Raw genomic sequence first — 27,986 nt, 5'->3', positions numbered from 1 at the left:
TCAAAGGGCTTAATAGTATTGTAAAACTTCACGAATACCGATAAACAGACAGACAACATGTCTGTGACCTCATTTTCAACTTAAACAAATAACTGTTGACCCTAAAGAACCCAGCAACAGTGTGGGAAAAGCGGCTATATGAAAGGGTGTCCCAGCCAGGGCAGACATCCCTATGGGAGGGTTTTAAAACAGTAGCGGAATGCGCGTCTCACCTGTGAACACTATTGTCAAAAACTTTTCCCGTGTGGTTGGACACTGCAGCTCCTAAACTGAGGAAGATTTAAACTACATGATAAGATGGACGAAAAGGACTTTCACGATGAGCAGCAATTGGACATATTGGATCTAACCGACTCGTCCTCGGGCATGGCCAAGGGCAAGGGCTCCGCAGACAGCACAGACAGCGCAGCGGAGGTTGTGGACGAGACTGACAAGGCCAGAGTGGGTCAAACGGAGAAGCCCCCATACTCTTACGTCGCCCTCATTGCCATGGCCATCAAGGAGAGCCGAGAAAAGAGGTTGACCCTGAGCGGGATTTATCAGTTCATCATCTCAAAATTTCCCTACTACGAGAAAAATAAGAAGGGGTGGCAGAACAGCATTCGGCACAACCTCAGTCTCAACGAGTGCTTTCTCAAAGTACCCAGGGAGGGCGGAGGTGACAGAAAAGGGAATTTCTGGACTTTGGATCCTGCATTTGAGAACATGTTTGAGAAAGGGAACTACAGACGCAGAAGAAGGGTGAGGAGACCCTACAGACCTGCCATCGTTCCTTACATAGCGGGGACCACCTGCATGGACTATCCGGAGCACTTCTACCTGCAACAGAAACCTGTCTATGTACAGGCGCCTTTTGTCAGTAACCCCTGGACCCTCTCCCAGCCAAACTCACCTCAGGCCACCTCATACAGCTACCCCCAGTCGCAGCCCATCAACGGACAAGTGCACTCAGTGTCCCCAAATGGATACGCCAGCTCCCCTGTAACCTACTACCACAACCATCAGTTCCACGCCACCTACAGTGCTTACCACCGACATGCGTCCGTCCTGATGCCACATAACGGATGCCCCTGTGGTTGTATGACCCAGCCTTTGAGCCCCAGCGGTGGCTCGACTTCCCAAGCGTGCTACCCCCAGTTCTCCTTTGCCAGACAACCAGAAATGCCACTTGCGCACTCGTTTGAGTAGAAATGTTGGACTCGAGCACTTGAACGCCTGTTTTTCAGCTGTCATTCATAAAATAGCCAGTTAGTGTAAATATAGACAGCTTGTTGTTTTGATATGCGCTAATATATTTTATAGCTTATCAACGAAATACGTTTTTTGGCTAAATAAATATGTCAATCTGCTGAATTGTGTTAAGATGTTCATGCTATTCAAATATTCATTTACAGTGTTCGTTAGGTGGGAACATTGGACATTAACTGTGGACATTCATGTATTCTGCTGTCCCGGGGGTGACACGTAGGCCTATGTAGATAGACCTGTTCTTCCCCAAATAATTGAGTCAATTTCAAAGAAAATGTATCATGCTTCTTTGTTACAGGTAGGCTATTAGGCCTGTAGGTGTTTGTTGTAAATGTTATATATTTTCCGTTTTCTAGTGTAGGCCTATACACCTTTATATGCCCGGTATAAAAGTTTAATAAATTATTATTGAAGTTTTCCTCTGGATTTTCAACTCGAGGCATTTGGATTCGTTATAAGTTCATTGAATGTGGAACGTGTGGTATCCAACATCTTCGTTTATTTCAATAAAATGATATTTTTGAATCAATATTGCCTCATCTATTTTGGGTTGCACAAACAATCTTCATGTCCTGTATGTAGGCCTATGATCCGATGTTTTTCAAACATGGCTGGGATAAGTTTGATCAAGTTATTACAATGGGGAAAGAGGCCAATGGTTTGATTAGCTAAAACATATTGTAGCCTACTGTTTAAAAGTAATATTTGAGGTGCATGTGTCCTCTTCTTGCCAAATTGCAGGCATATTATTTTAATTCATGGAGATTTTTTGATTAACCTGTAGGCCTATTTACTAACCATGGTTTCAAATAAACTAATCTTTCACGTGCATTGAATGTGTGTTTAATCTATCCAAATACCAGAGGTCTGGCTATGCATTGGCCTAAATGCTACTGTTTCAATTCTTGGAACCGAAATGTTGTATGTTGAGTCACCATCAAATAAATATATTTATTTCAAAATGTATAATTTAACTGTTCATTGGCCTATAAGTGCTTAGATTGTATTGGTTGATAACCAATAGGAATTGATCATCTTGACTAGTGACACCCAAATCCTGATATCATGCAAGAATGGTGGAATTGCGAATACTCGACCTACCCGATGTTATAATTCTGCCGATTGATCTGATTACTATGAAACTGTGTGTGTGTGCGTGCGCACTTGGCCCACCTGTGCGATAAAACTCGGGCCTCTTGGCAAAAAACAGGCTACAATGGCATGGAATAGAATTATACTCATTGTGAATGGAGATTACCACATTTGTGCATATAGTGCCACCATGTGGTCAAATTTGAAACATTTATTGTGAGGATAAGGCATGTGTACTGTACAGTCTCCAGTACTTCACAGTATTCCAGTATTCCAGTATTCCGCCTTCAAATACTCCTTGGAATCTATATTCCTGTTGGTAAAGTCGTCATAGACAAGCTACAGCTAGGCTTACATTTTAGCCAATATGTAGTATAGTTCAAGTAAAAAAAACGTGTCCTTCCCCCTACCGGGAACACACATTTTCTTCTGGAATACATAGCTTCAACATCTTTTATGAACATAGTCCCTCTGACTAAAAAAAATAATTTACTAGAAGTTCTAACAGTTCAAAATATGTTCAATGGCCATTATTTATACTGTGTATATATAGGCCTACCCATTTATTCGGACATTTTCCCAGCCCAATCCCCATACACCAAAACAGTGGCGGGGCCTAAACCATTATTTTTACCAGTCCCAGGTAGCTTTAATCAACCAAATGAAGCTTTCCCATATAGATCTTTGTGTCTTCACATTTGCAATTTACAAATACAGTTATTTATTAGGCCTACATTAATTATGGCTTTTGTTCATTAGACCATGCAGGGTTTCCCAAACTCAGTCCCAGGGCACCCCTGGGTTCAGGTTTTGTTTTTTGCCCTAGCACTACACAGCTGATTGAAATAATCAAAGCTGGATGATGAGTTGGTTATTTGAATCTAAATGAACAACAGAGACTACATTTCAATATCAAAGTTTATTGAAAGAGTTTGGGGAATGGCATCCTCTCCAACATCATATTTGATGGAAGTCCTATGCAGGGGAAAGGGTGTTCCAATGACGGTCCTTATAACCCAACGGGCACACGACATTCTGGTCGCGACATCATATGACCAGTTTAAGACGTATTTTTTTTAGACACAAAATATGACCAGAAAATATGTATTTTGCCTAACGTCTTCCTAACTGACTCAAACCAGACGTAATAACAGGTCTCACGCCGTCATTATATAAAACAAATCTTAAAATATTGAATATTCTCAGGTACACGAACAAATTGGGCTCTATCTGTGCAGCGCACATGCCCCTTACCCTTCCAGTCTCCAAAGTTTCCTTTTCGGTGGTGGTGTCATTTCTCCCCAAATATTTACATTTTTTTTGTCGTTGTTGTTCTGAACCCACTGCCATAAAATCGTCATTGCATTCTAATCTACGCTTTAGAACCACAAATTGCACCGCGCGTCTTGATATCTGGTCAATGTCAATGACCAGTTATCAGCATTGGCGCGCAAAGGCTGGCGTGTTTATCCAGATTAGTGATTAGAAAGATCCTGTTTCATTTCTTCCAGTTTTGCCTGGCAAAAACAGATTAGGCCTACGTTTATCATCCATCTAAAATACAATTTATCAATCGACTACTGACTCATGATTGCCAAAACAATAGGCTACCTGACGATTTCATTGATCATTTTCATATCTCAGATAGCCCTTTGGGTGGCGACTGGCTATATGTCTAAAGATAATCAGCTTTAACATCGCACTGTCTTCAATATTATGGATAATATTCTGGCGAATTTATTACGATAAATTCGTAATAAATTTGTGAGCAATGAGCACTCGGCAGACAGGCTGCCCTCCAACGTGATGGCGCCGTGCAGACAGAACATGCTTTCCACCTGATCCTGCAACCTCTGCTACAAGTATAGGGTGTATGGTTGTATGATTTAGCTTGCTCCGGATTCCAGAGATACGACATGATGTACACCTAATTCATATTGGCTGCTAACATGAATGACTTTCAACTCCAAATGCAGGTGTAAAAATACGTTTATTTCTGTAGCCTATCTTGAGTTTTGAAAATGCATCACCTTTATGGCTGTAATAACAGGAGTTGGGTTGGATATAATAGCCTAATGGTAGGCTACAGCATTTCTTACAATCTTCTTTTTTTGACTGGAATTGTGTTTTAATAAGTGCATCATTTATTCAATTTAAAAATAATTTTGATAAATACTTTACTGTAAGATGCTGCTTTCCCCTTTTTTTGTAATTTCTCAACTAGTCTGCGTTCACTGTTGCAGGACATTTGATTTTCGCGGTGCCATTTTTTTGGTTCAAGCACATGCCACCCAAAAGGTCTATGCATGGCCCTGACTCTTCTCATCAAGCTTCTAAACCAAAAAATGTGGAACAATTGTGCATTTTGTGAAAAAAGTACCAAATAAGGCACAAATATAAATTAATGTAAAATCTTAACATTTTAGTATACACTCTTATCCAGAGCAATTAGGGTTAAGTACCTTGCTCAAGGGCTCATAGATGTTTCAGCTAGTCTGCTCTGGGATTCAAACCAGCAACCTCTGGCCCAACGCTTTTAACCGCTAGGCTACCACCTGAAAGAGGAGGACCCACCTGAAAAGGTTTAGATATAGAGCCACCCCAGATTTGTACCCTGAGGGGAGTGGCAGCCAATTTTCAAAATGTGACCCGTTTCAGGAAGCTAGGTGTATGTCGCACGTCACTAAATCACAGGAGAGGTATTTGAACATCTTAATTTTTAAAGATCAAAATAGATTTTTTGCCAGAAATACCTTCTGGAACATGTTCATTTTCATGTGCTTTGATAACAAACTTATATTCCATCTGAAAATATGAATAAAATGGTTAAATTACGAGCCTAGTTGGTTTAGCCATGGAAAAAGTCAGGAACCTTCCCGCTAGCCATGATTGGCTGAGATAATGGATGGGCTGGACATGCTGGGAGATTCGTTTGGATTGGTTTACCAAGTAGCATGCTTCTGTCTATAATGTGAGCTACTCAGTATGTGTTGACAATCCTTTCTAACATGTCTTTTTTGAAAGATATAAAGTTAGCCATCAAGAACTACAAAAGTTTTGCTACTTTTCTCAACAACATTGATGCCCTGAATTTAGCAGGCACTATAGACAGATCAGTTACTTTCTGCACACGCCATGGTCAATGTGAACCGGAGTGACTTGACACAACGCTGGCAGAACAAGAACAATAACTTTTCATTGCAAGTTAAAGCGTACTGTTCGCTAGCTAGTGAACGTTATCTTGCTGTCTCGCTAGCTAATATTAGGTGTATAATCTGTGTAGTAATATTATTAGAATCAGAAGCCATTTGCATTGCTAGTTATAGCCTAATGTTAGCTAGCTAGTTAACATTGAACATAGTTGGTTAACTTTAGCTACCTGAAGATTCATACTACAGCTATGACAATCAGTTTTGTATTGGTAACGTTAGTAGTATGAGTTGAGATTATTGCGGTTCAGCTAGCTAGCTACCCAGACAGAACACATACATCTCGCCGACGTCGGGCCGGACAGCGGTATATCATTAGTAGATCATGTTCCATTTAGAACCTCGGTGGGAGTAGGCTGTTAGTGTAGTAGGTCGAAATGTATGCACAATGCACCTTCACATGGCCACTCAGCATCACAGAGTCGGCCGTAGATCGTGTAGACATCGAAATTGGGACGAGTGTCACAATGCTTGAATAGCTACCTTCTCTCAATGCATAATCATTCCTCACCTGCAGGGGGCACGTTTCATATCATCAGAAAATATGTAGAAAGCCAACAGCTTAAAAAAATAGTTTTTAACCTCACTAGGGTAGGGGGCACTATTTTCCAAAACTGTTAAAATAAGGTCTGTGAGTACAACAGAACTGTATAACAGGCAGGAAGTGGGATTTTGTTATGTTTGTAGTTTTCCATTGACTGCCTATACAGTATCCCATGACTTAGGACTCAAATTGCTTCCACTAGATGTCAACAGTGTTTAGAAATTGCTTCAGGCTTGTATTCTGAAAAATGAGGGAGTAAGACCACTTTGAGTGAGTGGACCCTGGGAAGTCGCCAGACCTGTTTTCTGCGCCCGACCGAGAGCGCGCCTTTCTTGTTTTTCTTTTATATTGACGACGCTATTGTCCGGTTGAAATATTATCGATTATTTAGGCCAAAAACAACCTGAGGATTGATTAATAACATCGTTTGACATGTTTCTATGAACTTTACGGATACTATTTGGATTTTTCGTCTGCCTGTTGTGACTGCCTTTGAGCCATTGGACTGGAATTGCGCCAACAAAACAGAGGTTTTTGGATATAAAGAAGGACTTTATCGAACAAAACAAACATTTATTATGTAACAGGGAGTCTTGTGAGTTCAACCATATGAAGATCATCAAAGGTAAGTGATTCATTTTATTGCTATTTCTGACTTTTGTTGACTAATCTACTTGGCTGGTAACTGTATGTAATGTTTTGTGTGCTGGGCGCTGTCCTCAGATAATCGCATGGTATGCTTTCGCCGTAAAGCCTTTTTGAAATCTGACACAGTGGCTGGATTAACAAGAGTTTTTTAAGCTTAATTTTGAAGTATAACACATATATTTTCAAGAATGTTAAATATTTGAATTTAGTATTTTTTAATTCCGCGCTCTGCAATTTCACTGGATGTTGGCCAGGTGGGACGCTATCGTCCCAGGTACCCATAAGATTAAAGCGCAGGTGTCAATTCGGCAAATCATAAAACAAGTGGCCACCTCTACTGTGTAGAAGATGATAAATCTGAAGAGATGAGTTGGCAATGTGTAATTAAATCACTGAATCATCCATCCACATTGCGTCTCATAACAATGCTTAACACTTTGGAGAAGTCAATGTGGTCTCAAACAGGATTCCCAAGCGAGACAGCCATGATCAAAGCTAGTGCGAGAGACTAACGTTACATGGATCACAGCAAGCAAAACATTAATTATACCTAGCTCGCGCACACTAGCAAGGCTCAGAATGATTTGACTGTTGGTTTGCCAGCTAACGTTAACTGTAAATTGGGTAATTATCTATCTTATTATTACATCTAATTGTCACAGAATTGAACTAGCTACTAGCTAAATATTTGTAAATGCTAACTAACATTAACGTTAAAATATAGCTAACGTTATATCATCTACTGTAGCTAGCTAGCTACCCTACCACCAGGTCACCTAAAGCTAACGGTAACGTTAGATTAATTTGCAGCTATAGCTAAACTAATGGCAGCTAGCTAGAAAACTATCGCACAGATTAGATTAAAATGTTAAATCAATGTTGTGCTGCGGAGTTGTAATGGTAACGTTAACTTATGGACAGTTGCTAGCTAGCTAACGTTAGCTATCTAAAACTTTGGACTGGAGATAACTCACTTGTTGTTAGTTATTGAATTTTACTCACCATGCAGGGCCGCATGACAAGCTCATATTGTTGTCGTTCTTTCCATTGAATAGCTAGTTAATGGTAGCTACATTAGGTTCCTGCGAGATTGACTAACCAATTTTAGTTTGGGGGGAAACCCCAAGCAAATGAGACAACGCGTCGACTGCTCAGACAACGTTATCCATCTGTCCAACAAGGGAAACATTACTGATGAGCCTTCCGATGTTTCTACCCTATTTTTGACCACGGTCTATAGGTTGCTGGTCTGAAGTAGTTTACTATGTAGGGAATATTCTACCATTTGGGATGTAACCTCTGTATTGATTTAGTCTTCTGATGTAAATGGGCGGAGGTAGCGGTCCTGCTGCTGGGTTGTTGCCCTCCTACGGCCTCCTCCACGTCTCCTGATGTACTGGCCTGTCTCCTGGTAGCGCCTCCATGCTCTGGACACTACGCTGACAGACACAGCAAACCTTCTTGCCACAGCTCGCATTGATGTGCCATCCTGGATGAGCTGCACTACCTGAGCCACTTGTGTGGGTTGTAGACTCCGTCTCATGTTACCACTAGAGTGAAAGCTCCGCCAGCATTCAAAAGTGACCAAAACATCAGCCAGGAAGCATAGGAACTGAGAAGTGGTCTGTGGTCACCACCTGCAGAACCACTCCTTTATTGGGGGTGTCTTGCTAATTGCCTATAATTTCCACCTTTTGTCTATTCCATTTGCACAACAGCATGTGAAATTTATTGTCAATCAGTGTTGCTTCCTAAGTGGACAGTTTGATTTCACAGAAGTGTGATTGACTTGGAGTTACATTGTGTTGTTTAAGTGTTCCCTTTATTTTTTTGAGCAGTGTATAACGCTTTCCATTCAACTAAAATCAATCTCATTTCAAATCAAATGTTATTTGTCACATGCGCCGAATACAACAGGTGTAAAGTGAAATGTTTTCTTATTAGCCCTTAACCAACAATGCAGTTCAATAAATAGAGTTAATAAATCTTCTTATGGCTGGGGGCAGTATTGAGTAGCTTGGATGAATAAGGTGCCCAGAGTAAACTGCCTGCTACTCAGTCCCAGAAGCTAAGATATGCATATTATTAGTGGATTTGGATAGAAAACACTCTGAAGTTTCTAAAACTGTTTGAATGATGTCTGTGAGTATAACAGAACTCATATGGCAGGCAAAAACCTGAGAAAAAATCCAACCAAGAAGTGGGAAATCTAAGGTTTGTAGGTTTGCCTATCCAATATACAGTGTCTTTGGGGTCATATTGCACTTCCTAAGGCTTCCACTAGATGTCAACAGTCTTTAGAACCTTGTTTGATGCTTCTACTGTGAGGAAGGAGGGAAGGAAAGCTCTTTGAGTCAGGTGTCTGGCATGAGCTGGTCATGCGCGCTCCCGTGAGAGCGACCTGCGTTCCATCGCATTTCTGAAGACAAAGGAATTCTCAAAGGTTGAAACATTATTTAAGATTTATGTTAAAAACATCCTAAAGATTGATTCTATACATCGTTTGACATGTTTCTACGAACTGTAATGAAATGTTTTGACTTTTCGTCTGACCTGCCCGTCATCAATTTGGATTTTGGAACTAAACGTGCGAACAAAAAGGAGGTATTTGGACATAAATTATGGACGTTATCGAACAAAACAAACATTTATTGTGGAACTGGGATTCCTGGGAGTGCATTCTGAATGAGATCATCAAAGGTAAGTGAATATTTGTAATACTATTTCTGACTTCTGTTGACTCCACAACATGGCGGATATCTGTATGGCTTGTTTGGGCTCTGAGCGCTGTACTCAGATTATAGCATGGTGTGCTTTTTCCATAAAGTTTTTTTGAAACCTGACACAGTGGTTGCATTAATATGGCTGCAATCCCAGTAACGGGATGATATGACAACAGCCAGTGAAAGTGCAGGGCGCCAAATTCAAAACAACAGAAATCTCATAATTAAAATTCCTCAGACAAACATGTTTCTTATACCATTTTAAAGGTAATCTTGTTGTTAATCCCACCAAAGTGTCCGATTTCAAATATGCTTTGAAGTAAAACTTTTTACCAGTAGTGTATATCCACCTAGAGTCCTCTAACTATGGCTACAACTAACTGCCCTCATATATGAAGCTGGGCAGATCACAATATGTAATGTGGAGAGCCACCAGATGATGGTGACAGAGGCTTGTGCAGGGAAGAATGTAGAATATCTTGACTTCATACATGAGTTGACTATGCAGTTTGATCACACAAGCTGGCGATGACCAAGTTAACACTTTTAAATATGTTCTATATAGATGGTCAATGTGATACCTGTATATGCTTTAGCAAACAACTAAAAATGACTCTTACACCAGAGGAGTTTTCTAATGTACATAAAGATCTGTGATCAGGCTTGGTAAATGTATAGCATCTGTAGGGTTTGACATACGACTGGCCCCTTTACTCTTTGCTAACATTTGCTTGATATGTAGCAAATGCAGTCTAGACAACATTTAGTAATTCATGTTGTGTTTTGCAGTACACATATAATCAATATTTTTTATTGAAAACTGAAACAGTTTTCCCTCCATTTCTCAGAGAAGCTGTCACTTCATATAGTATCTACATACATGTAAAATAAGGTGTGTAGACTAAGGCATATTGACCTGTGTGCAAGTCATCATCACCTGGTGCAGGTTCTCCAAATACTGTAGAGCATTTCATTCAGATGAAAATGATCCTGAATTGTTTCTTATTTATAAATCAACTGTGCCATAAGAGTCTGTGTAGTGCATTGGTGGCTGCAAAGATAGAAATAAAATGGACCATGCGTGTGAGTAGCCTATTGTTTTTGGAGAAGCCAGTAAGGATGACTACAACTACAATCATTTAAAAAAATGGTATGAGCGTAAAACAAATCTCCTCAATGTTCAAACAAATAACTACTTCCAATGAGGTACTGCCATATCGTGAGTATACGTACAACATGATTGAATTGTAGACATGAACACATTTACATACACACAATATACACACAATGTACACACAAATACACAACTGTTAAGCATGGTACATGATATTCAACAACTGTATTTTACAGTAAATAATTCTGTATACCTCGCATGACTTTATCCTTTTTGGCATTTGACCCGGAAATGTCCTCTTATCCAGGGCCTGCAAAAAAATGTTGCCCTGTCTGTTAACTCTTGAGTACATTTAAGAGTCCACCCTGTAAGATGAAATATAGGACAGTCATCCCTGTGATGTCAAGTGTAGTGTGTTATTTGAACTCCAATGTCTGCGATTAGACAACTCTGCAAAATGGCATCTCCAGTTCAGAAGTCCCTTTAGTTCATCAAGGCCCTGCCATAGCACTCCCTTCTCTGTACAAAACAGTCCGTTGTTGTTTTGAGAGTGCTTCAGTTCAGTTTTGAGCTCTGTGATCTCTAGAAGTGACCAGTAGGCCGCAGTGTATGAGGCTGGGGGTCAGTCAGTAGGGGGTGCTATACTGGGACAGTGTGTGAGTGATTCCTTTCTTGATTTCTGTTGCCCAGCTGTGGAGACGTGAGGGACCCTCCTGCAGACGAGAAGACAGAGAGAGAAGAGAGAGCACTCTTAGCTTTAGACTGAACTCCTATAAAACAGCTTCCACTCTGTTTTGTTTTAGTAATCTATTTAGCCTATTACATCTTGCTTGTTTTTTATCTAACATTTCATTGCTTTATTGTAAAGTGTGTTGGAAGTTTGCTTTGATATTATCTTAAATGTCTCTTTACATGTTATTGTGTTTGTATAGCACTTGTGTAAGGGTGCGTGCTGGTGGCAGGGAAGTCAGGCGCAGGAGCTCGAACTTGGTATAAAACAGAGCAGTTTAATAAGTGCTCAAAAAACTCTGAAATCCAAAACATACAAAATAATACACGTGGGTACAAAACCCGTCGCACACCAGAACATAACTTGCACATAGCAGATAAATTATTCAAATTCATTATTTTACTCTCTTATCACAGCACTGTCAAACCATGGTTGACTAACTACATGGCCAAAATGGCTGAACTTTATCCCATCATAGAAAGGTTCATGTCCATTCTAGTATTCTACTTCCTCATTCTTTTGGTCCATGCTCTGTCCCTTCTCCCTTATCAATACACGTACCGTCCTGACAGGTGGGTCCTATCCAGCCATGTAGACAGGTGCAACGGCCGTTCCGTGGGTCACACCGCGCCCCGTTCCTGCACTCACAGCTCTCAGAACAGTCCGGGCCGTAGCGGTTCACTGGACAATCTGGACAAAGCCCAGACAGGGAAACAAGAACCGTGAGAACACTTTTAGACTATGGTGCTGTCTGGCCTGTAGGGGTGAATCCTTACTTTGACTTAAGTCTAACTGCATTGATGTTAGTGGGAGACTAAGTGAAAATTGGACTTACACCAAGTGGAAGTTAGGACTCGCCCCATAGTCGTTGAGGAAACAGATGTTGATGAACCATACTACTTAGATAAATAAAAAGAAGCAAACAACTACCTGTGTCGCAATGCGTGCCCATCTTCCCTGGGGGGCACAGACAACGGCCGGTCATGGGGTCACATGGGGTGTCCCCTTCGCAGTCACATGACTGGAAGCAGCCCACCCCGAAACGACGCTGCTCACACTCTGTGACAGGGAATGAGCGGGAGGGGAGCACATGACACAGGAGACAACATCTTAGCCTTAATTATGACTGGGGCATGTAACAGTCACACTTTATCAGGAGTTACAACCATATTATCCATAATATTAATTAATTAATAATTAATTATTATTATTATCCATAATTAACCATAATCTCAACTTAATCCTTCTCACCTTTCTCACAGCGGTATCCATGGTAACCAGGAGGGCAAAGACAGTGCCCTGTGCTGGGGTCACAGGGGGAGTGGCCTCGACACTTACACTGGAACTGACAGCGGTGGCCATGGAAACCAGCAGGGCAGGCTAGACAGAACATAGAACAGAAAGTTAGGATAGTAAAACATTAGAACATCAGAAAGAGCATTCAAAAAACGCCTTGAATAGCTTTCTTATATCGTTTCTCACTCTCCGAAACTAACCCTTCAAACCTAAACTCTGATACTAACAGTGTTATCTACATTCAAATCAAATTGTATTGGTCACATACACATATTTCAGCAGATGTTACTGCGGGTGTAGCGAAATACATTGATTCATTGATTTCTTAAAATGGAGTTATGTCACATGATCAATTTGATGATTCATTGATCCACTCAAAGCAGCAGGCACTGAATCGACCCGACTTACCGTGTTCACACAGGTGACCGTAGTATCCCGGGTCACACCGGCACTCTCCCGTCACTCTATTGCACGTCCCATTGTTATTGCAATCACACTGCAGTTTGCAGTTGGCCCCGTAACTCCCTAGGGGGCACTCTGAATGACAGAGCAACAGAAACACACACCGTATAATGGGAAAGCAATGGGATCGTGTCATGGGCTCATCATGATATCAGGGGCACTTAAATGGAGTCTTCACATCAATTCACAACACAATGAGGAGAATGGGAAATTGAGGACCATGGTTGTCACGACCTGGGTTCAAATAATATTTGAGATCATTTCAAATAATGTGTCTGTGCTTGATTGAGGTTGCCTGTTGCAGTGTAACCTATAGAATTGAAGCAAAAGTGCAAACCATGCTCACCTGGCACTCCAGGCAGGCTAAAGCAAATGTTCAAAGTAATTTAAAGATTTAGAATAGTATTTATAGCCAGGTCTGGTCAGGTCACCTCTGTCACAGCTGGGTCCGGTCCAGCCTAGTCCGCAGGTGCAGCCTCCAGAGACTGGGTCACACACACCACTGTTACGGCAGTTACAGCGCTGGCCACAGTCCACCCCATACCAACCCTGGGCACAACCTGAGAAACACACACAGGCACAAACACACGCAGGCACCAGCACGCACACAAGCACCATAGATTGTCAATAAAACATGACTGGATGGATTACTACATATGACTCTCATTGTGGAGCAGGAATCAACTGTGTGTGTTACAGTGTGTGTATTACCCTGTCCACAGTCTTCTCCCCGCTGGCCGACCTTGCACACACACCTGCCCGTCTCTGGGTCACTCCGTGCCCCCTCCCCACACAAAGCCACCCTGGCACAGTCCTGCCCATAACGCCCTGATGGGCAAGCTGGTAGAACCAGAGGAAAAGAGTAGGGAAAGAGAGACCATACAAAACGTTACTTGGTAGTGCTTGTGTTATAGGATGAAAAATTAATGACAATTACCATTTTACTTTTTAATGTTACAATAAGTACTTGGTAAATAACTAAATGTAGCCTATGGATATGCCCATGCCCCTGGCACACGATGGCACTCACTGATGTTGCAGTCTGCTCCGATGTAGCCAGACAGGCACTGGCAGGTGCCTGTGATGGTCTGGCACACACCAGCATTCCTACACTGGCACAGCCGCTCGCAGTTTGGGCCATACCGTCCTATGTCACACTCTGTCAAGCCAAACACACACAGGACTTAGCTGTGTTTAAACATCAACGTTCTTTTCTAATCCGGTGAGGTCATAACTAAGGTCAAGATTGTTTCCTGATCCGGTCACATTGTGGAAAATCTCCTGGGCCTACCTATGACTATAGTAAGTTAAACTTTCAACAGTGGAATCCCTTTGTTACATTGGTTCAGGAAGTGTGTGTCTGTGCGTTAATGTGTGTGATGGGGGTGCTTGCCTTGATCACAGTTGTAACCATGGTAACCAGGGGTGCAGTAGCAGAGGCCGGTGTCCGGGTGGCATAGCTGGTTGGTGCCAGAGCACTGGCACACCTGGTTACAGTTCAGCCCATATGTGCCAGCCTGGCATACTGGCAGAGAAACACATAACACACGTTGATTCCCATACAATATCCTGATATATGGACTTTTTCAGTAGGCTACACAAAAAGGTGTGCCTACATGTTGGGTAGTAGTAATAAGGGAACTGTACGTATATTTACTATCGTTTCATTCAGCAACCCCAATACATATACTGCATATCTACCTCAGGCCCTTTTTACTAATAGTTCAAAAACATATCCTTCCGTGGGGTTATCACAGATCTGAAAGGGTTGGATTGGTGAAAGTATCACAATGACTCTTATAGATCGGTGCTAACCTCAAGGAAACAAGGAAGGGAGGAAGCATTCTGTGTTACTCTACTCTCCTGTCCCTCTGGCTTCTAGGCTAGACTAGTCTGTTCCAGGTCACTCACTCTGCTCACAGCCGTTGCCAGTGAATCCAGGGGGACAGCCACACTCGCCGGAAACGTGGTTGCAGGAAGTGCCGTGGGGACAGTTACAACGTAGCACACAGTCCTTCCCATAGGAGCCAGGTAGACAGGCTGTGGTGAATGTGGAAATCATGTACATTCAATTAAGTCAATGCGTGTGGTCTGTTGCTTATGATTTACAGTATGTACAGGCCCTTGTGATAAATAGGTTCAGTACATTTATAGTAGCCTCAGAGTGGGAGTGCTGATGTAGGATCAGGTCTCCCCATGTCCATGTAATCTCATTCATTATGATCTAAAAGGCTAATCTGATCCTAGGTCAACAATCTGACCGTACCTCTGTCACATAGAGGTCCCCTCCAGCCAGGAGGACACACACACACTCCGCTGACGTGGTCACACACGGGCCCATGTTTACATCGACACTGCTCCTCACACCCTGGGCCAAACAGGCCAGCCTCACATGCTGTGTAGGGCACAAAAAACATGAACATTTTTAACTGCTGTCATCAAAGTGCTTATTCTCGTCTGCACTGCGGCTTCTCATATTCAACCGCTTGACAGAGCGCTTCCCCCTTGGATTGGAGCCAATAGGCTTCTGTAGGCTACACCACAAAAAAACATGATTTATTAATTACGCTGTTGTTATGATTAAGCATACACAAACACATCCACTGTTTCGATTACTGTCTATTATTGATAAATAAAAACGAGAACAGAAGGCAACATGTTAAAGATATTAGAATTGCAAAAAAAAAGTGCTAACTCAAATAGGCTAACACAACTTCAAAATCAACAGAGCGAGAAACTGACAAATATAGCCTTAAACCTTTCAAATAAATCTATAAACTATGCTATGTCTCTTCTTATAAACAAATTGTGTGAATAACACAAAAAGAAAGATGTGCTATCTAGCCTATTTAACACTCACAATATTTAAGCTATAAATTTAGAAATGATATCTCTCATAAACAAATTGTAAAAAGCAAAGACATGCTACTGTATAGCACTCACAAAGTTTAAGGCAGGATTTCCCAAATGATGGCCCGTGGGTCGAATTTTATTTGGACCCCCAAGTTTTTTGAGCAAATCATAAAAATAAAAAAATAAAGAAATTTGGGACATAAAAGACTATAAAAACCCCAGCAAATCAGATTTTCATTTAGGAAATCTTTTCCAAAATATTCCCATGCATAACAGAGTGAGTATATCTTTTTTTAAATATGAAGATATACTGTATTTGTTTTTTCAAGTGAAGCGGCAGAGATGGTGGCAGGTTCCCGGTTGGGTGGAGTTCAGTACATTTTGGCAATTCCATTGGTCCTTGAGCAAAACCCCATCCAATCCAGGAACATGCTGCTTGCAAATCGTGTCCACTCAGAGGGATGTTACCACCAAGAAAGGAAACATCTCCAGTGTTGTTGTGTGCCAACTGCTGATTAACCACAGCTGTTCATTTTTGGACATCTCAGGATAATCCCAGCTGAAGAAGAACACTATACTACAAAATGCTTTAGAAATGTGACTTGTTTGTACAGCTTTCCTTATTTGTTGTAGTTTTAAAACAAAATATCATTTAAAACAAATGTTATTGAAAGCTACATATAAATGTATCTTTAAATGTATCCTGTAATTTCAAGAAATCTGTGATGTTGTCACGCCCTGACCTTAGTTCCTTTTTTATGTCTCTATTTTGGTTTGGTCAGGGCGTGAGTTGGGGTGGGCATTCTATGTCTGGTGTTCTATGTTGTCTATTTCTTTGTGTTTGGCCGTGTGTGGTTCTCAATCAGAGACAGCTGTCTATCGTTGTCTCTGATTGAGAACCATACTTAGGTATCCTGTTCCCACCTATGTTTGTGGGTAGTTGTTTCCTGTTGTGTGTCTGCACAAGCCAGAACTGTTTCGGTCGTGATTCTTTGTTATTTCAGTGTTCATTTAATAAATATGGACACGTACCACGCTGCACCTTGGTCCTCTCCTTCCAACAGCCGTTACAGATGTAGCTTGTGCTGGCACTGAATGCAATACAAGTAGGTTTGAGGGGGCTCTAGTCCCGTTTTTGAGAAGTTTGTTTTCTTTCACTTATGAGTTCCTGAATAACCAGAAAAGAAAGGACCAATAGTTTTTAAACTAATTTAAAAACATTGCTTAAATGCAATTTCACCTGTGACACATTTGGATTTGGGATATTTTTTTATTTTACCTTTATTTAACTAGGGAAGCCAGTTAATAACAAATTCTTATTTTCAATGACGGCCTAGGAACAGTTGGTTAACTGCCTTGTTCAGGGGCAGAACGACAGATTTGTACCTTGTCAGCTAGGGGATTCGAACTTGCAACCTTTCGGTTACTAGCCCAACGCTCTAACCACTAGGCTACCCTAATTTTCCACAATGCACTCTCAAAGCTATTGAAAATTCCCTCCAAGGATCATTCAAACCTTTCTGAAGACCTAATAACCCTTCTGGAGACAGATTCAATTTAAACATCTTCTTTCCTGTATTATGTTGGAATATGACTATCTACATTGAGAGGAGAAACATGCCCATTTGTTCATGTAATCTGATTTGTTTTTCATTTAGTGCCATGGCAAAACCCAGCTCACAATTGTTTTAGTCCCAGTGTAATGTAGTAAAACCTGTTTTTTTTCAGGGTAGAAATGCAAAGTATCTGACTGGAAATGAGAAGACTGACTGAGGTAAAGCTAAGGACCCAGCTTGTAGTAGGCAAGCAGCTAAGAACGTAACATCTTGCATATTTCTATTTGCTGTAGCCTTAAACATCATGGTCTGCAATTGTTTTCAGGAGTGTGACAATGACTGTTCTCCAGGCCAATGGGTCGGTTGGAGATTTGTCATTGCCTGAGGTCACCCACTTACTGCTGAAGGACCGGCAAGACCTGGAGCTGCTAGAGACCATGCTGACGTCCAGGAGCAACTTGTAAGCACACACAGAACTTTAACACAAGGCATTTACATGAAATATCATGTCATCTGACTTTGTCAAAGACCTCAGCCACCCCAGTCATAGACTGTTCTCTCTACTACCGCATGGCAAGTGGTACCGGAGTGCCAAGTCTAGGACAAAGGCTTCTCAACAGTTTTTAACCCCAAGCCATAAGACTCCTGAACAGGTAATCAAATGGCTACCTGGACTATTTGCATTGTGTGTGTCCCCCAACCCCTCTTTTTACACTGCTGCTACTCTCTGTTTATCATATATGCATAGTCACTTGGCCTTTCTAGGGAGTTTTTCCTAGCCACCGTGCTTCTACACCTGCATTGCTTGCTGTTTGGGGTTTTAGGCTGGGTTTCTGTACAGCACTTCGAGATATTAGCTGATGTACGAAGGGCTATATAAATTGATTTGATTTGAACTATACATTCATGTACATACTACCTCAATTGGGCCGACCAACCAGTGCTCCCACACATTGGCTAACCGGGCTATCTGCATTGTGTCCCAACCATCCCCTCTTTTACGCTACTGCTACTCTCTGTTCATCATATATGGATAGTCACTTTAACCATATCTACATGTACATACTACCTCAATCAGCCTGACTAACCTGTGTCTGTATGTAGCCTCGCTACTTTATAGCCTCGCTACTGTATATAGCCTGTCTTTTTACGGTTTTATTTCTTTACCTACCTATTGTTCACCTAATACCTTTTTTGCACTATTGGTTAGAGCCTGTAAACGTAAGCATGTCACTGTCTACACCTGTTGTATTTGGCGCACGTGACAAACTTTGATTTGTTTCAGTTTCTTTACCAACTGTCACAATAAATGAATATAAAATATAGGGGGTGGGGGAGGGAAATATGTTAACATAGAGTGTCATTTATAATACTTCTCACTTTGTAGGTTAGGTTTCTGTCTGTGAAGGGGGCCAAGAGGAAGGTGTGCAGGGGAGAACTGTACCGGAGCATCAAGTCTGACCATCAGGTTCAAAGCCAGCTTCTTCTCCCAAGCCAAAAGACTGTTCAACAGCTGAACCCCGGGCTGACTACTACACGCTACCACACACTTAGCCTTATTCATATTCTGTACACACTGGAATTACTATAGTGTACCAGACCACTGCAATAGTCATGTTACCTTAACTCCTGTACATACTCATCATTTTAACTATGCTGCTACTAATGCACTGTACTGTATTTTCTCATTCTACCCCACTCACTATGCGCATGAATAAACCTTGTCTTTTTTGATCTTATTTTATTAGCACCTTTCTTTAGTGTTTTCTTTTTTATTATTTGTAGTATTACTATATTTTATATTTACTGTCACTTATTTGATTGTTCACTTTTGTCACCAGTGCATTGTGAGAAGCCTGCCAGTTGTATATGACCAATACAATTTGATTTCATTTATTTGTTGTCACCTGTGGACCCAGATCCTGAAATAATTTTGCCCACACCTAATCATTTAAAGTACTTTTCCAAAAACATGTTTTGTGCTTTTGCCATGACATCCAATATATAGAATATATAATAATAATCTGTGATGGGGAGCAGGCATGCCTCTGGCTTGACGCTGAGTAAAGCGGCTTGCCCAAGGGGCAGCTGTAGTGTGACTAGGCAGTGTGAAGAAAATGTCTCACGAGCGGCTGCTCAATGAGTTAATGCATCCTGTCGTGGGCCCTCTATCTGTTTAGCTGACAGGAAGATCTGCTGTCACACCGCAGAGCCATTACTCTGCCCACCAAGTGCTCGTTGATGGGAATATCACATCTGGCAATACCTGAGAAGGTAATTTGGCTGATAGTTAGCTGTGTAATTGACATCTAACCATATATTTTATGAACTCACTGTGGATGGCCGGAGTAAGTGTCCTTCCCTCAAGAGTTGACAAATAAAATATAGACCTACAGAAAGCTGAGACAGTTTTCTCTTCAACAGTAGCAACATTGGTTGGCTTGAAACAATGTTTTTCCCACGATTGCATTTTGAAATGTTGTGCTACCAGAAAGCATTTTTCTCTCCCACTACTCGAGCACACGAAGGAGAGAGAGTGAAATTTAACTGTAAATAGGCTACAAAGCAGCAAGAAGGAACCCTGTGGAGTCCAGACAACTCTCTGATTGACCAGTGGGCCATGTAGAAATGTCTTGGAAGCCACCTATTCATTCAAAGAAGCCATCCACCCTTGATGGGTGATTAGCAGGACAACGGAATCTTGCTGAGATGAGAACATGTGACAAGTATTGAGGGTGCGCTAAACAACTGAAATTCGGACTGTTTAGATTAAATCAGATGTTTTTAAGAATGTAACTAATCTGAGTACACTTTTTTTAAGTAATCCAGGTTGATTACAGTTACTTCATTTTTGTAATCGGATGATGTAATCCAGATTTATATATAATCTGTTACAACCCTGATCACACATATAAATACACATGCAACAACATTGACAAGATGTACTAAAACACACACATACACACTTAGTTAGTCAGGTCAGAGTACAAGAAAGTACAGGTCTTAGGGCAACATGTTTAAGATTCTTGTTCCTTACCTGTCTGACAGTGCTGTCCTACCCAGCCTGGGCCACAGCTGCACTCTCCACTGCGACGGTCACACACACCACTGTTCAGACACGCACAGGGCTGAGCACAGTCCGTCCCAAACCAGCCATGGGCACACTCTGGGGATAGAATCAGAATCACCAAGTACATTTACACATACTCAAAATGTCACTTTGTGATATGGTACTGCTAGACAACATTTAGAGACAGAATACAGACAGGAGTTTACACAGAGTTATCATACAAATAGGTGGAGTGAACTAGAGAAAGAGAGACAGGAGGGAGGAAGACAAGAAGGACTCATAAAATAAGTCATAGTGTTTTCTCTGCTACTGCACAGCTGTTGCCTAGTCACTTTATCCCTACCTGTATGTACATATCTGTTACCTCGTGCCACAGCACATCAACTCGGTACAATGCATCTAACCAAGTTATCGTTACTCATTGTGTATTTATTCCTCATGTTGTTATATGTTCTATATTGTTGGGAAGTAAGCATTTCGTTGTTAGCTTATACCTGTTTTTTAAGAAGAGTGACAAATAACATTTGATTTGATTTGAGAGAAAGAGAGAGGAGGAAGGGAGGAGAGCTAAAGAGGAGGGAGAGAAAGATAGGTAGGGGAGAGAGGAATGATAAAACGAGACATAGAGAGAATGGGACACATAGCAGGGGGGAAAGAGAGAGAAAGGTGATCCAGTCGTCAGTTGATTATCTAAATAGATCATTCAGAGACGTTGACATAAATGCTCAGATTATAAAGAGCTGTGAAATGACCTGCGATGCGTTACATCTACCACAACCTTTCCTTCTGTGTGTGTGTAAGCCCCACAGCACTTATTGCAGACGTTGTTCGAAATGTGCTCATACATTACATACAGTTCAATGGGAGGGGGAGTGGCACACACAGGGGAGACCAGGAGGTTGAACTCTGACTTCTATTTAGGACTTAATCTATCTAGAGACTTTTATATCTAGCTCTAGCAAGCAGATAAAGAGAACTGAGTCACTGAGTCCTGATTGTGACAATGGGGCCCTTAGTGTAGGCTTACAGCAGGTCCCAGAGATGGCATCAGTGAACCTGGAAGACGAGTAAAACATTGGAGCTGAATGTCATCATTAAAAATGAAGAAGAGGAGCAGCATTCAGGAGGCCACAAAAGTAAACGCCAGGAGGACAAGGTCATTGATTCAGCTGCCTTGCAGGAGAACATGTTCGACGTACTAGACTTTTCAGAAAGAATTTTGAACAACGTGTCGTCTCTGTCTTGAAAAATCTGAGTGATGAAAGACGACGTTGTGCACAAGAGGCAATTATGAGAGTGCTACATCAGTACACATGTAAGCAACACACTGAAAGCAACCTCTGCAGTCAAACAACAGGTTGGAATATTAACATTTAAGATGAAGTGGATGAGGGAAAGATCGGAGTATTGGACCATGGTGAGAGCAAGTTTCATCTAAAGTTGTTTGGTGTTCTCAAGTTTTCATCTCTCATTGTGTAACCCAGAACCATCATCTACTGGATTCTCCACGGCATAGTTTTAGGACAGACTAAAGGTTTAATTGTCAAGGTGACCAATTGTGTGAGATGTTATTTCACAGCATGGAGACCTGCATGGTTCGGCATCAACATTGTCAATGCTACTATTTGTATTATTCAGTGTATGGCTGTCTGGAGTTTACTCAGACAGTAGCAAGTCTTGTGAAATGAGTGTTTAGCTAACTGAACATGGTGAGAAATGACAACATATGATTGGTATTGAGCTCTCTTTTGTCATGTACAGCTTACTTAAAAGCATTGATTTGTACATAACACCAACTGACTTGCTATTCTGATGTCATTCACAAAGGAGACATCTTCAGGTCCAGGATCCAGAGGTGGCATCAGTGAAGCTGGAAGAATGCAGTCCAACACTGGATTTGAACGTCAACATTAAAAGGGGGAGATGATGAAGAGAAGACTGAGTCTTTTGTTTTTTCATGGTAAGAGCACATTGTAAGAGGGAGTTAACATTTTCCACAAATTAGTCTCCCTTTTCAAATTGAGAGGTAGAATTATCTCATGTTACACATATGACTTTATTCATTAATCAGTGAAATAAGTTGATTCTTAGCCACTTGTTTCAGCTTATCCTTTTGTTTTATGTCCCACAGGAGAACAACCTTACGCCTCTGACAAAGTTCGGCCAGCTTCTGCATCCAAAGAGCAAAACCAGGAAATTCACAAACCAAAGAGGTCTCCCCACTGCCCACATTGTGAGAAGAGTTCTCATCACATCTTGAAAGACACATGAAAACACACTCTGGAGAGAAGCTTTATTCCTGCTCTGATTGTGGGAAGTCTCAATTGAGCGTCTTAAAACATCCCAAGCAAATGCACAGAGGAGAGAAGCCTTACCACTGCTCTGACACCGTTAATAGTTTCTCTTATCGTAAAAACGCAAAACTTCACAAGCAAATACACACATGAGATAAGCCTTACCACTGCTCTGATTTTGTAGCTAGATTTGCTGGACAATATCATTCAAAAGTACACCAGCGGATACAACGTGGATAGAAGCCTTACCACTGCTCTGACTGTGAGAAGTAGTTACCTAATACCAAAAGATTTACCGACAAATTCATCTTACTGATAAAAAGCCTTACCCTTTTTTCAATGTAAAGATTTGTGAAGTGTGTTTATGAAGACTTTATGTGCCATATAAAGCCTTTACACCTTGCAGTTTGTTAAATGTTTTCTTCTGCAAAGCTGCCTTTCATTTTTGTAGGTAGAGTTATTTACAAAACGGGCAAATGTCATTTTCATAATCAAATTAGTGTTGAGCTTTGTCCTCTCATATTACAAAACTATGACCAATAAGGTGTTTTTATCAAGATTATCCATGTTAGGTGCCTACATCGTTTTTTGTTATGCAGCTAATTGATGCGCTTGAGACAATAATAATAAAGTCCTTACCCTGAATCCAGGGTATTCAGTATCGATTTTTGTCCACTTTTCATCTAAGGAATATCTCAACAGAAGCTATTCAGTGTTGCCAGGCTCTCTTGACTCTTCCACACCAAATCATATTAACACCTGCCCAACACATTTTGTTCTGCCCCAAAGACATGAAAAGCCATGATGCTTGAAATTAATTAAATGAATCATAAAGACAGTGATTATGGTATATTATTACATGATCTGTTAAAGTTATTGTATAATTCATAAAAATGTTGTTACTCACCTGATATCGTAATAACCACTGGATAACTTATTACATTAAGTTGTCAAACACCAGGGCTAAGTTCTCTGTCAAGTTCTCCGTTATTACATTAACCAGTTTTATGACACTATACAGTAAAAATGTACTGCGTTACTGCATTAACCTTTGTTACAGGGCCTAAGTGCATTGCAAATCTCCTAACCCCCCTTATTTCCCTTTTGGTCCTGTTGGTTGATCCATCACTTACCCAGTTCGCAGGCCACCCCGGTCCACCCGTTGGGGCACGAGCATCCCCCAGAGAAACGATCACACACACCACTATTCTGACACAGGCAGTGATGCAGGCAGTCTGACCCATAGAAGCCTTCTAGACATTCTGAAAGAGAGATACACATCGCTGTGAGCAGGAGACAGATTTCACCATATTTCATAGTACAGTACATCAGTCAGTCTTATTTCAATCCATGAGGGGGAGTGAACAAGTCGAGTGCACGCACACCTCAAGGGTAGGGTAGAGAATTAGAGTGTACCATCTGTTTTGTATGAAAAGTCTGTCCCTTTTCACTCCTTTAGGGGGAGGGTAGTGATTCAGAGTGCAGTGGTTAGAAAGGGGAAAAAATGCTACCATTACCTAGCATTAGGGATGCTCTTTCTTAATGGGGCTTGTTGCAGGGAAGGTAAGGGAATGAAGTGTACAGATGTGGAGTATTGAATAGCAGTTAAGCATAGTCCACTTTTCAAATGAACTTCCCAATTTTGCCTGTGGGTTACTGGAGGCAAAATAATACATTCTCTGTCACCCACGCACACATGCATGGGCACACACACAGGACTCTCTTTCACAAACATGCCTGGAAGTGTGTGCATGAATGCATGCATGCACACATAAGTGTTTCCACAAAAAATGTATTTTATCAGTGGTAGAAAGGGTCGCGAAAAGGAGAGGAGAGGTGGGTTGTTCAGGTTACGGATCTTCCCCAGTTTTTTCAGGTTTTTGCTCTCAAATCACACTTTTTTTAACACTTAAAATGCCGGGCCTCGATACCCCGGTTCTAAGCAAATGAAACATCGTTTTGATGTTAACATTCTAGCAGTCTAATAAATACATTTCATCACAATAATAATGCTTTAGTTGTTTATGAAGGTAACATTAGAATATGAAAGGAAATGTATTTCAACACAATAGCATTTTATTAGTATACTTTTGTATACTATTTAGCCAGTAGTTCAGAAAGTAGTGCTCACGAGCCAAAAGTGGTCCCTGAAAATTGCGTACTCTGCGAGATATGTGCACTGTGCACCACGTAATTTCTCTCTCTCTCTCAGCTGTGGGTGGATCATGTGCATCTTGTTACTGTAGCTGTCACTCATATGGTGAGGTGCTGAAACTCATTGGTTGAACTCGAATTGCTAGGCTGGCCTACCTGGGGGAAAATGTAGGTAAAATGGCGCAGAATAGGTTCCAGAAAAACAGTTGCTTCAAACTAGGGATTTCATGGCTAATTGAGGTAAAATTCTGCTCAAATTCTGCTCATAGATTATGCATGCATGAACTACACATTCACACATCCAGCCCAAAGAGGGAGGTTTAAAAATATGTTCCGGAACATGTATTTTATGTAACTGTAGGCTATATACACACACACAACTGAAAAATCACAAAAACACTTCAAATCAAACACCATCACAAAGATCATCCATTATTAATTTGTTTAGGCATGTCTTACGGAACATTATGAAGCTAAGAAAATGCATTTCAAAAGATCAGAATGGTATATTTTGAGTTTAAATAGACTACTGTGCTTTGAGTGTTGCGAGTGCTCACGTGTAGAGTGCATGGAATCGTGGAAGACGGCTCAGTTATCCTTGCAAGGTGAGGGACCTGGAGTATTGAAAACAGGGCATTCAATCATATGGACCTGTATCTTTTTGAGTTTTTATTTTATTTATTACTTGTCTTTTTAGTATAGTATAAAATATATATAATTTTTTGCTCATCTTTATCAAGGGATCCAATCATTTGTCTCCACTGTACGTGTGTTAATATACTTATTTAGGAAAAGTGAAGGACTGGGGGACATGACTTCAAATACAGTAGATTAATAAAACATGCAAATTCATGAATTCAAAATGACGCTCTCTGTGCTTCTAGTTTGAATCTAAAAGTAAAAATGTATAGATGTTCTAAGTCCACAACAATGCTTAAACGGCATCAGGAGACCACTTTTGAGACGTGGGGAAAATCTAAGAATGTTTTAAATATTTTGGAGTGTAGTTACAATTTAACACAAGTGAGCATGCACCTAGCACTGTTGTCTGGTTAGCAGCGGTTCTGTAGCACACGTGATGGAGTTCACAAAACTAATGCCCACTAAATTGATGCAGATAATCATGATATTATTCTGACAGGTAGGCATACGCTACTTTGTAGCTAGTTAACATTTAATGGAGAAAGTATTTGGGAAAGCCTTTCCATCTATGAGAAGACGGTTATCATTAGCATTGCTATATTTTATCCTGTTTCATTATTTAATGGTTCACTGCTGCTAAATGAATACAGGGGAAACCGCTGCACATGCACTCACACGCACACTCACACTCACACTCACACGCACACACGCACACGCACACTGACAGTACCTTTCTCACAGCTGGCGCCGGTCCAGCCTGGCATACACTGGCACTGCCCGCTCACAGGGTCACAGCTGGCATTATTACAGCACTCACAGGTGTGTTGACACCCACTTCCAAACCACCCCGCCTGGCATGCTACAACAGGAGCAGGTTGCAGAATGTTAGGGGGAACAAAAACAGACATAAGATACAGTGCCTTCGGAAGGTTTTCAGACCCCTTGACTTTTAATCCACATTTTGTTACGTTACAGCCTTAATCTAAAATGGATTAAATAAAAACATTTCCTCAGCATTTCCTCAGCAATACACACAATACCCTACAATGACAAAGTGAAAACAGGTTTTTAGAAATGTATTACAAATTAAAAACAGAAATACCTTATTTACATAAGTATTCAGATCCTTTGCTATGAGACTCGAAATTTAGCTCAGGTGTATCCTGTCTCCATTGATCATCCTTGAGATGTTTCTACAACTTGATTGGAGTCAACCTGTGGTAAATTCAATTGATTGGATATGACTTAGAACGGCTACAGTCTACATAAGGTCCAACAGTTGACAGTGCATGTCAGAGCAAAAACCAAGGCATGAGATCAAAGGAATTGTCCATAGAGCTCCGAGACAGGATTGTGCCGAGGCACAGATCTGGGAAAGGGTACCAAAAAATGTCTGCAGCATTGAAGGTCCCCTAGAACACCATCATTCTTAAATGGAAGAAGTTTGGAATCACCAAGACTCTTCCTAGAGCTGGCCGCCCGGCCAAACTGAGCAATCAGGGGAGAAGGGCCTTGGTCAGGGAGGTGACCAAGAACCCGATGGTCAATCTGACAGAGCTCTAGAGTTCCTCTGTGGAGATGGGAGAACCTTCCAGGAGGAAAACCATCTCTGCAGCACTCCACTAATCAGGCCTTCATGGTAGAGTGGCCAGACGGAAGCCACTCCTCTGTAAAAGGCACAAGACAGCCCGATTGGAGTTTGCCAAAAAGCACCTAAAGACTATCAGACCATGAGAAACAAGATTCTCTGGTCTAATGAAACCAAGATTTATCTCTTTGGCCCAAATGCCAAGTGTCACGTCTGGAGGAAACCTGGCACCGTACCTACGGTGAAGCATGATGGTGGCAGCATCATGCTGTGGGATGTTTTTCAGCGGCAGGGACTAGGAGACTAGTTAGAATCAAGGGAAAGATGAACGGAGCAAAGTACAGAGAGATCCTTTATGAAAACCTGTTCCAGAGTGCTCAGGACCTCAAACTGGGGCGAAGGTTCTCCTTCCAACAGGACAACGACCCTAAGCACACAGCCAAGACAACGCAGAAGTGGCTTCGGGACAAGTCTCTGAATGTCCTTGAGTGGCCCAGCCAGAGTCCGAACTTTAAGCCAATCGAACATCTCTGGAGAGACCTGAAAAAAGCTGTGCAGAAACGCTCCCCATCCAACCTGACAGAGCTTGAGAGGATCTGCAGAGAACAATGGGATAAACTCCCTAAATGCAGGTGTGCCAAGCTTGTAGCGTCATACCCAAGAAGACTCAAGGCTGTAATCACTGCCAAAGATGCTTCAACAAAGTACTGAGTAAAGTGTCTGAACACTTCCGTAAATGTGATATTTCAGTTGTTTTATTTTT

General features: G+C 41.3%; 2 protein-coding genes across 2 annotated transcripts in view; one reads left to right on the top strand and one right to left on the bottom strand.

Moving 5' to 3' along the window:
- The first annotated feature begins 297 nt into the window (after positions 1–297).
- Positions 298–1,188, top strand: foxl2l (forkhead box L2-like). The gene has a single exon (XM_039009977.1). The coding sequence runs from the start codon at positions 298–300 to the stop codon at positions 1,186–1,188; it is 891 nt and encodes a 296-aa protein (XP_038865905.1).
- Positions 1,189–9,699: 8,511 nt separating this feature from the next.
- Positions 9,700–27,986, bottom strand: part of LOC120060891 (multiple epidermal growth factor-like domains protein 6) — an 86,604-nt gene continuing 68,317 nt past the window's right edge. The window contains exons 21-34 of the mRNA XM_039010307.1: positions 26,366–26,494; positions 23,973–24,101; positions 20,513–20,641; positions 15,333–15,461; positions 14,978–15,106; positions 14,460–14,591; positions 14,097–14,225; positions 13,778–13,906; positions 13,498–13,626; positions 13,013–13,141; positions 12,560–12,688; positions 12,239–12,367; positions 11,870–11,998; positions 9,700–11,291 (exon numbers count right to left, since the gene is read on the bottom strand). Of these exons, the coding sequence (XP_038866235.1) occupies positions 11,218–11,291; positions 11,870–11,998; positions 12,239–12,367; positions 12,560–12,688; positions 13,013–13,141; positions 13,498–13,626; positions 13,778–13,906; positions 14,097–14,225; positions 14,460–14,591; positions 14,978–15,106; positions 15,333–15,461; positions 20,513–20,641; positions 23,973–24,101; positions 26,366–26,494 (1,754 nt within the window). The 3' untranslated portion in view covers positions 9,700–11,217. The remainder of the gene's footprint in view (positions 11,292–11,869; positions 11,999–12,238; positions 12,368–12,559; positions 12,689–13,012; positions 13,142–13,497; positions 13,627–13,777; positions 13,907–14,096; positions 14,226–14,459; positions 14,592–14,977; positions 15,107–15,332; positions 15,462–20,512; positions 20,642–23,972; positions 24,102–26,365; positions 26,495–27,986) is intronic.

This window comes from Salvelinus namaycush, chromosome 16, assembly GCF_016432855.1.
Source record: "Salvelinus namaycush isolate Seneca chromosome 16, SaNama_1.0, whole genome shotgun sequence".
In the NCBI taxonomy this organism is placed as follows: Eukaryota; Metazoa; Chordata; class Actinopteri; order Salmoniformes; family Salmonidae; genus Salvelinus; species Salvelinus namaycush.
The sequence above is the reverse complement of the archived record's forward strand: the minus strand, read 5'-3'. Positions and strand labels throughout refer to the sequence as shown.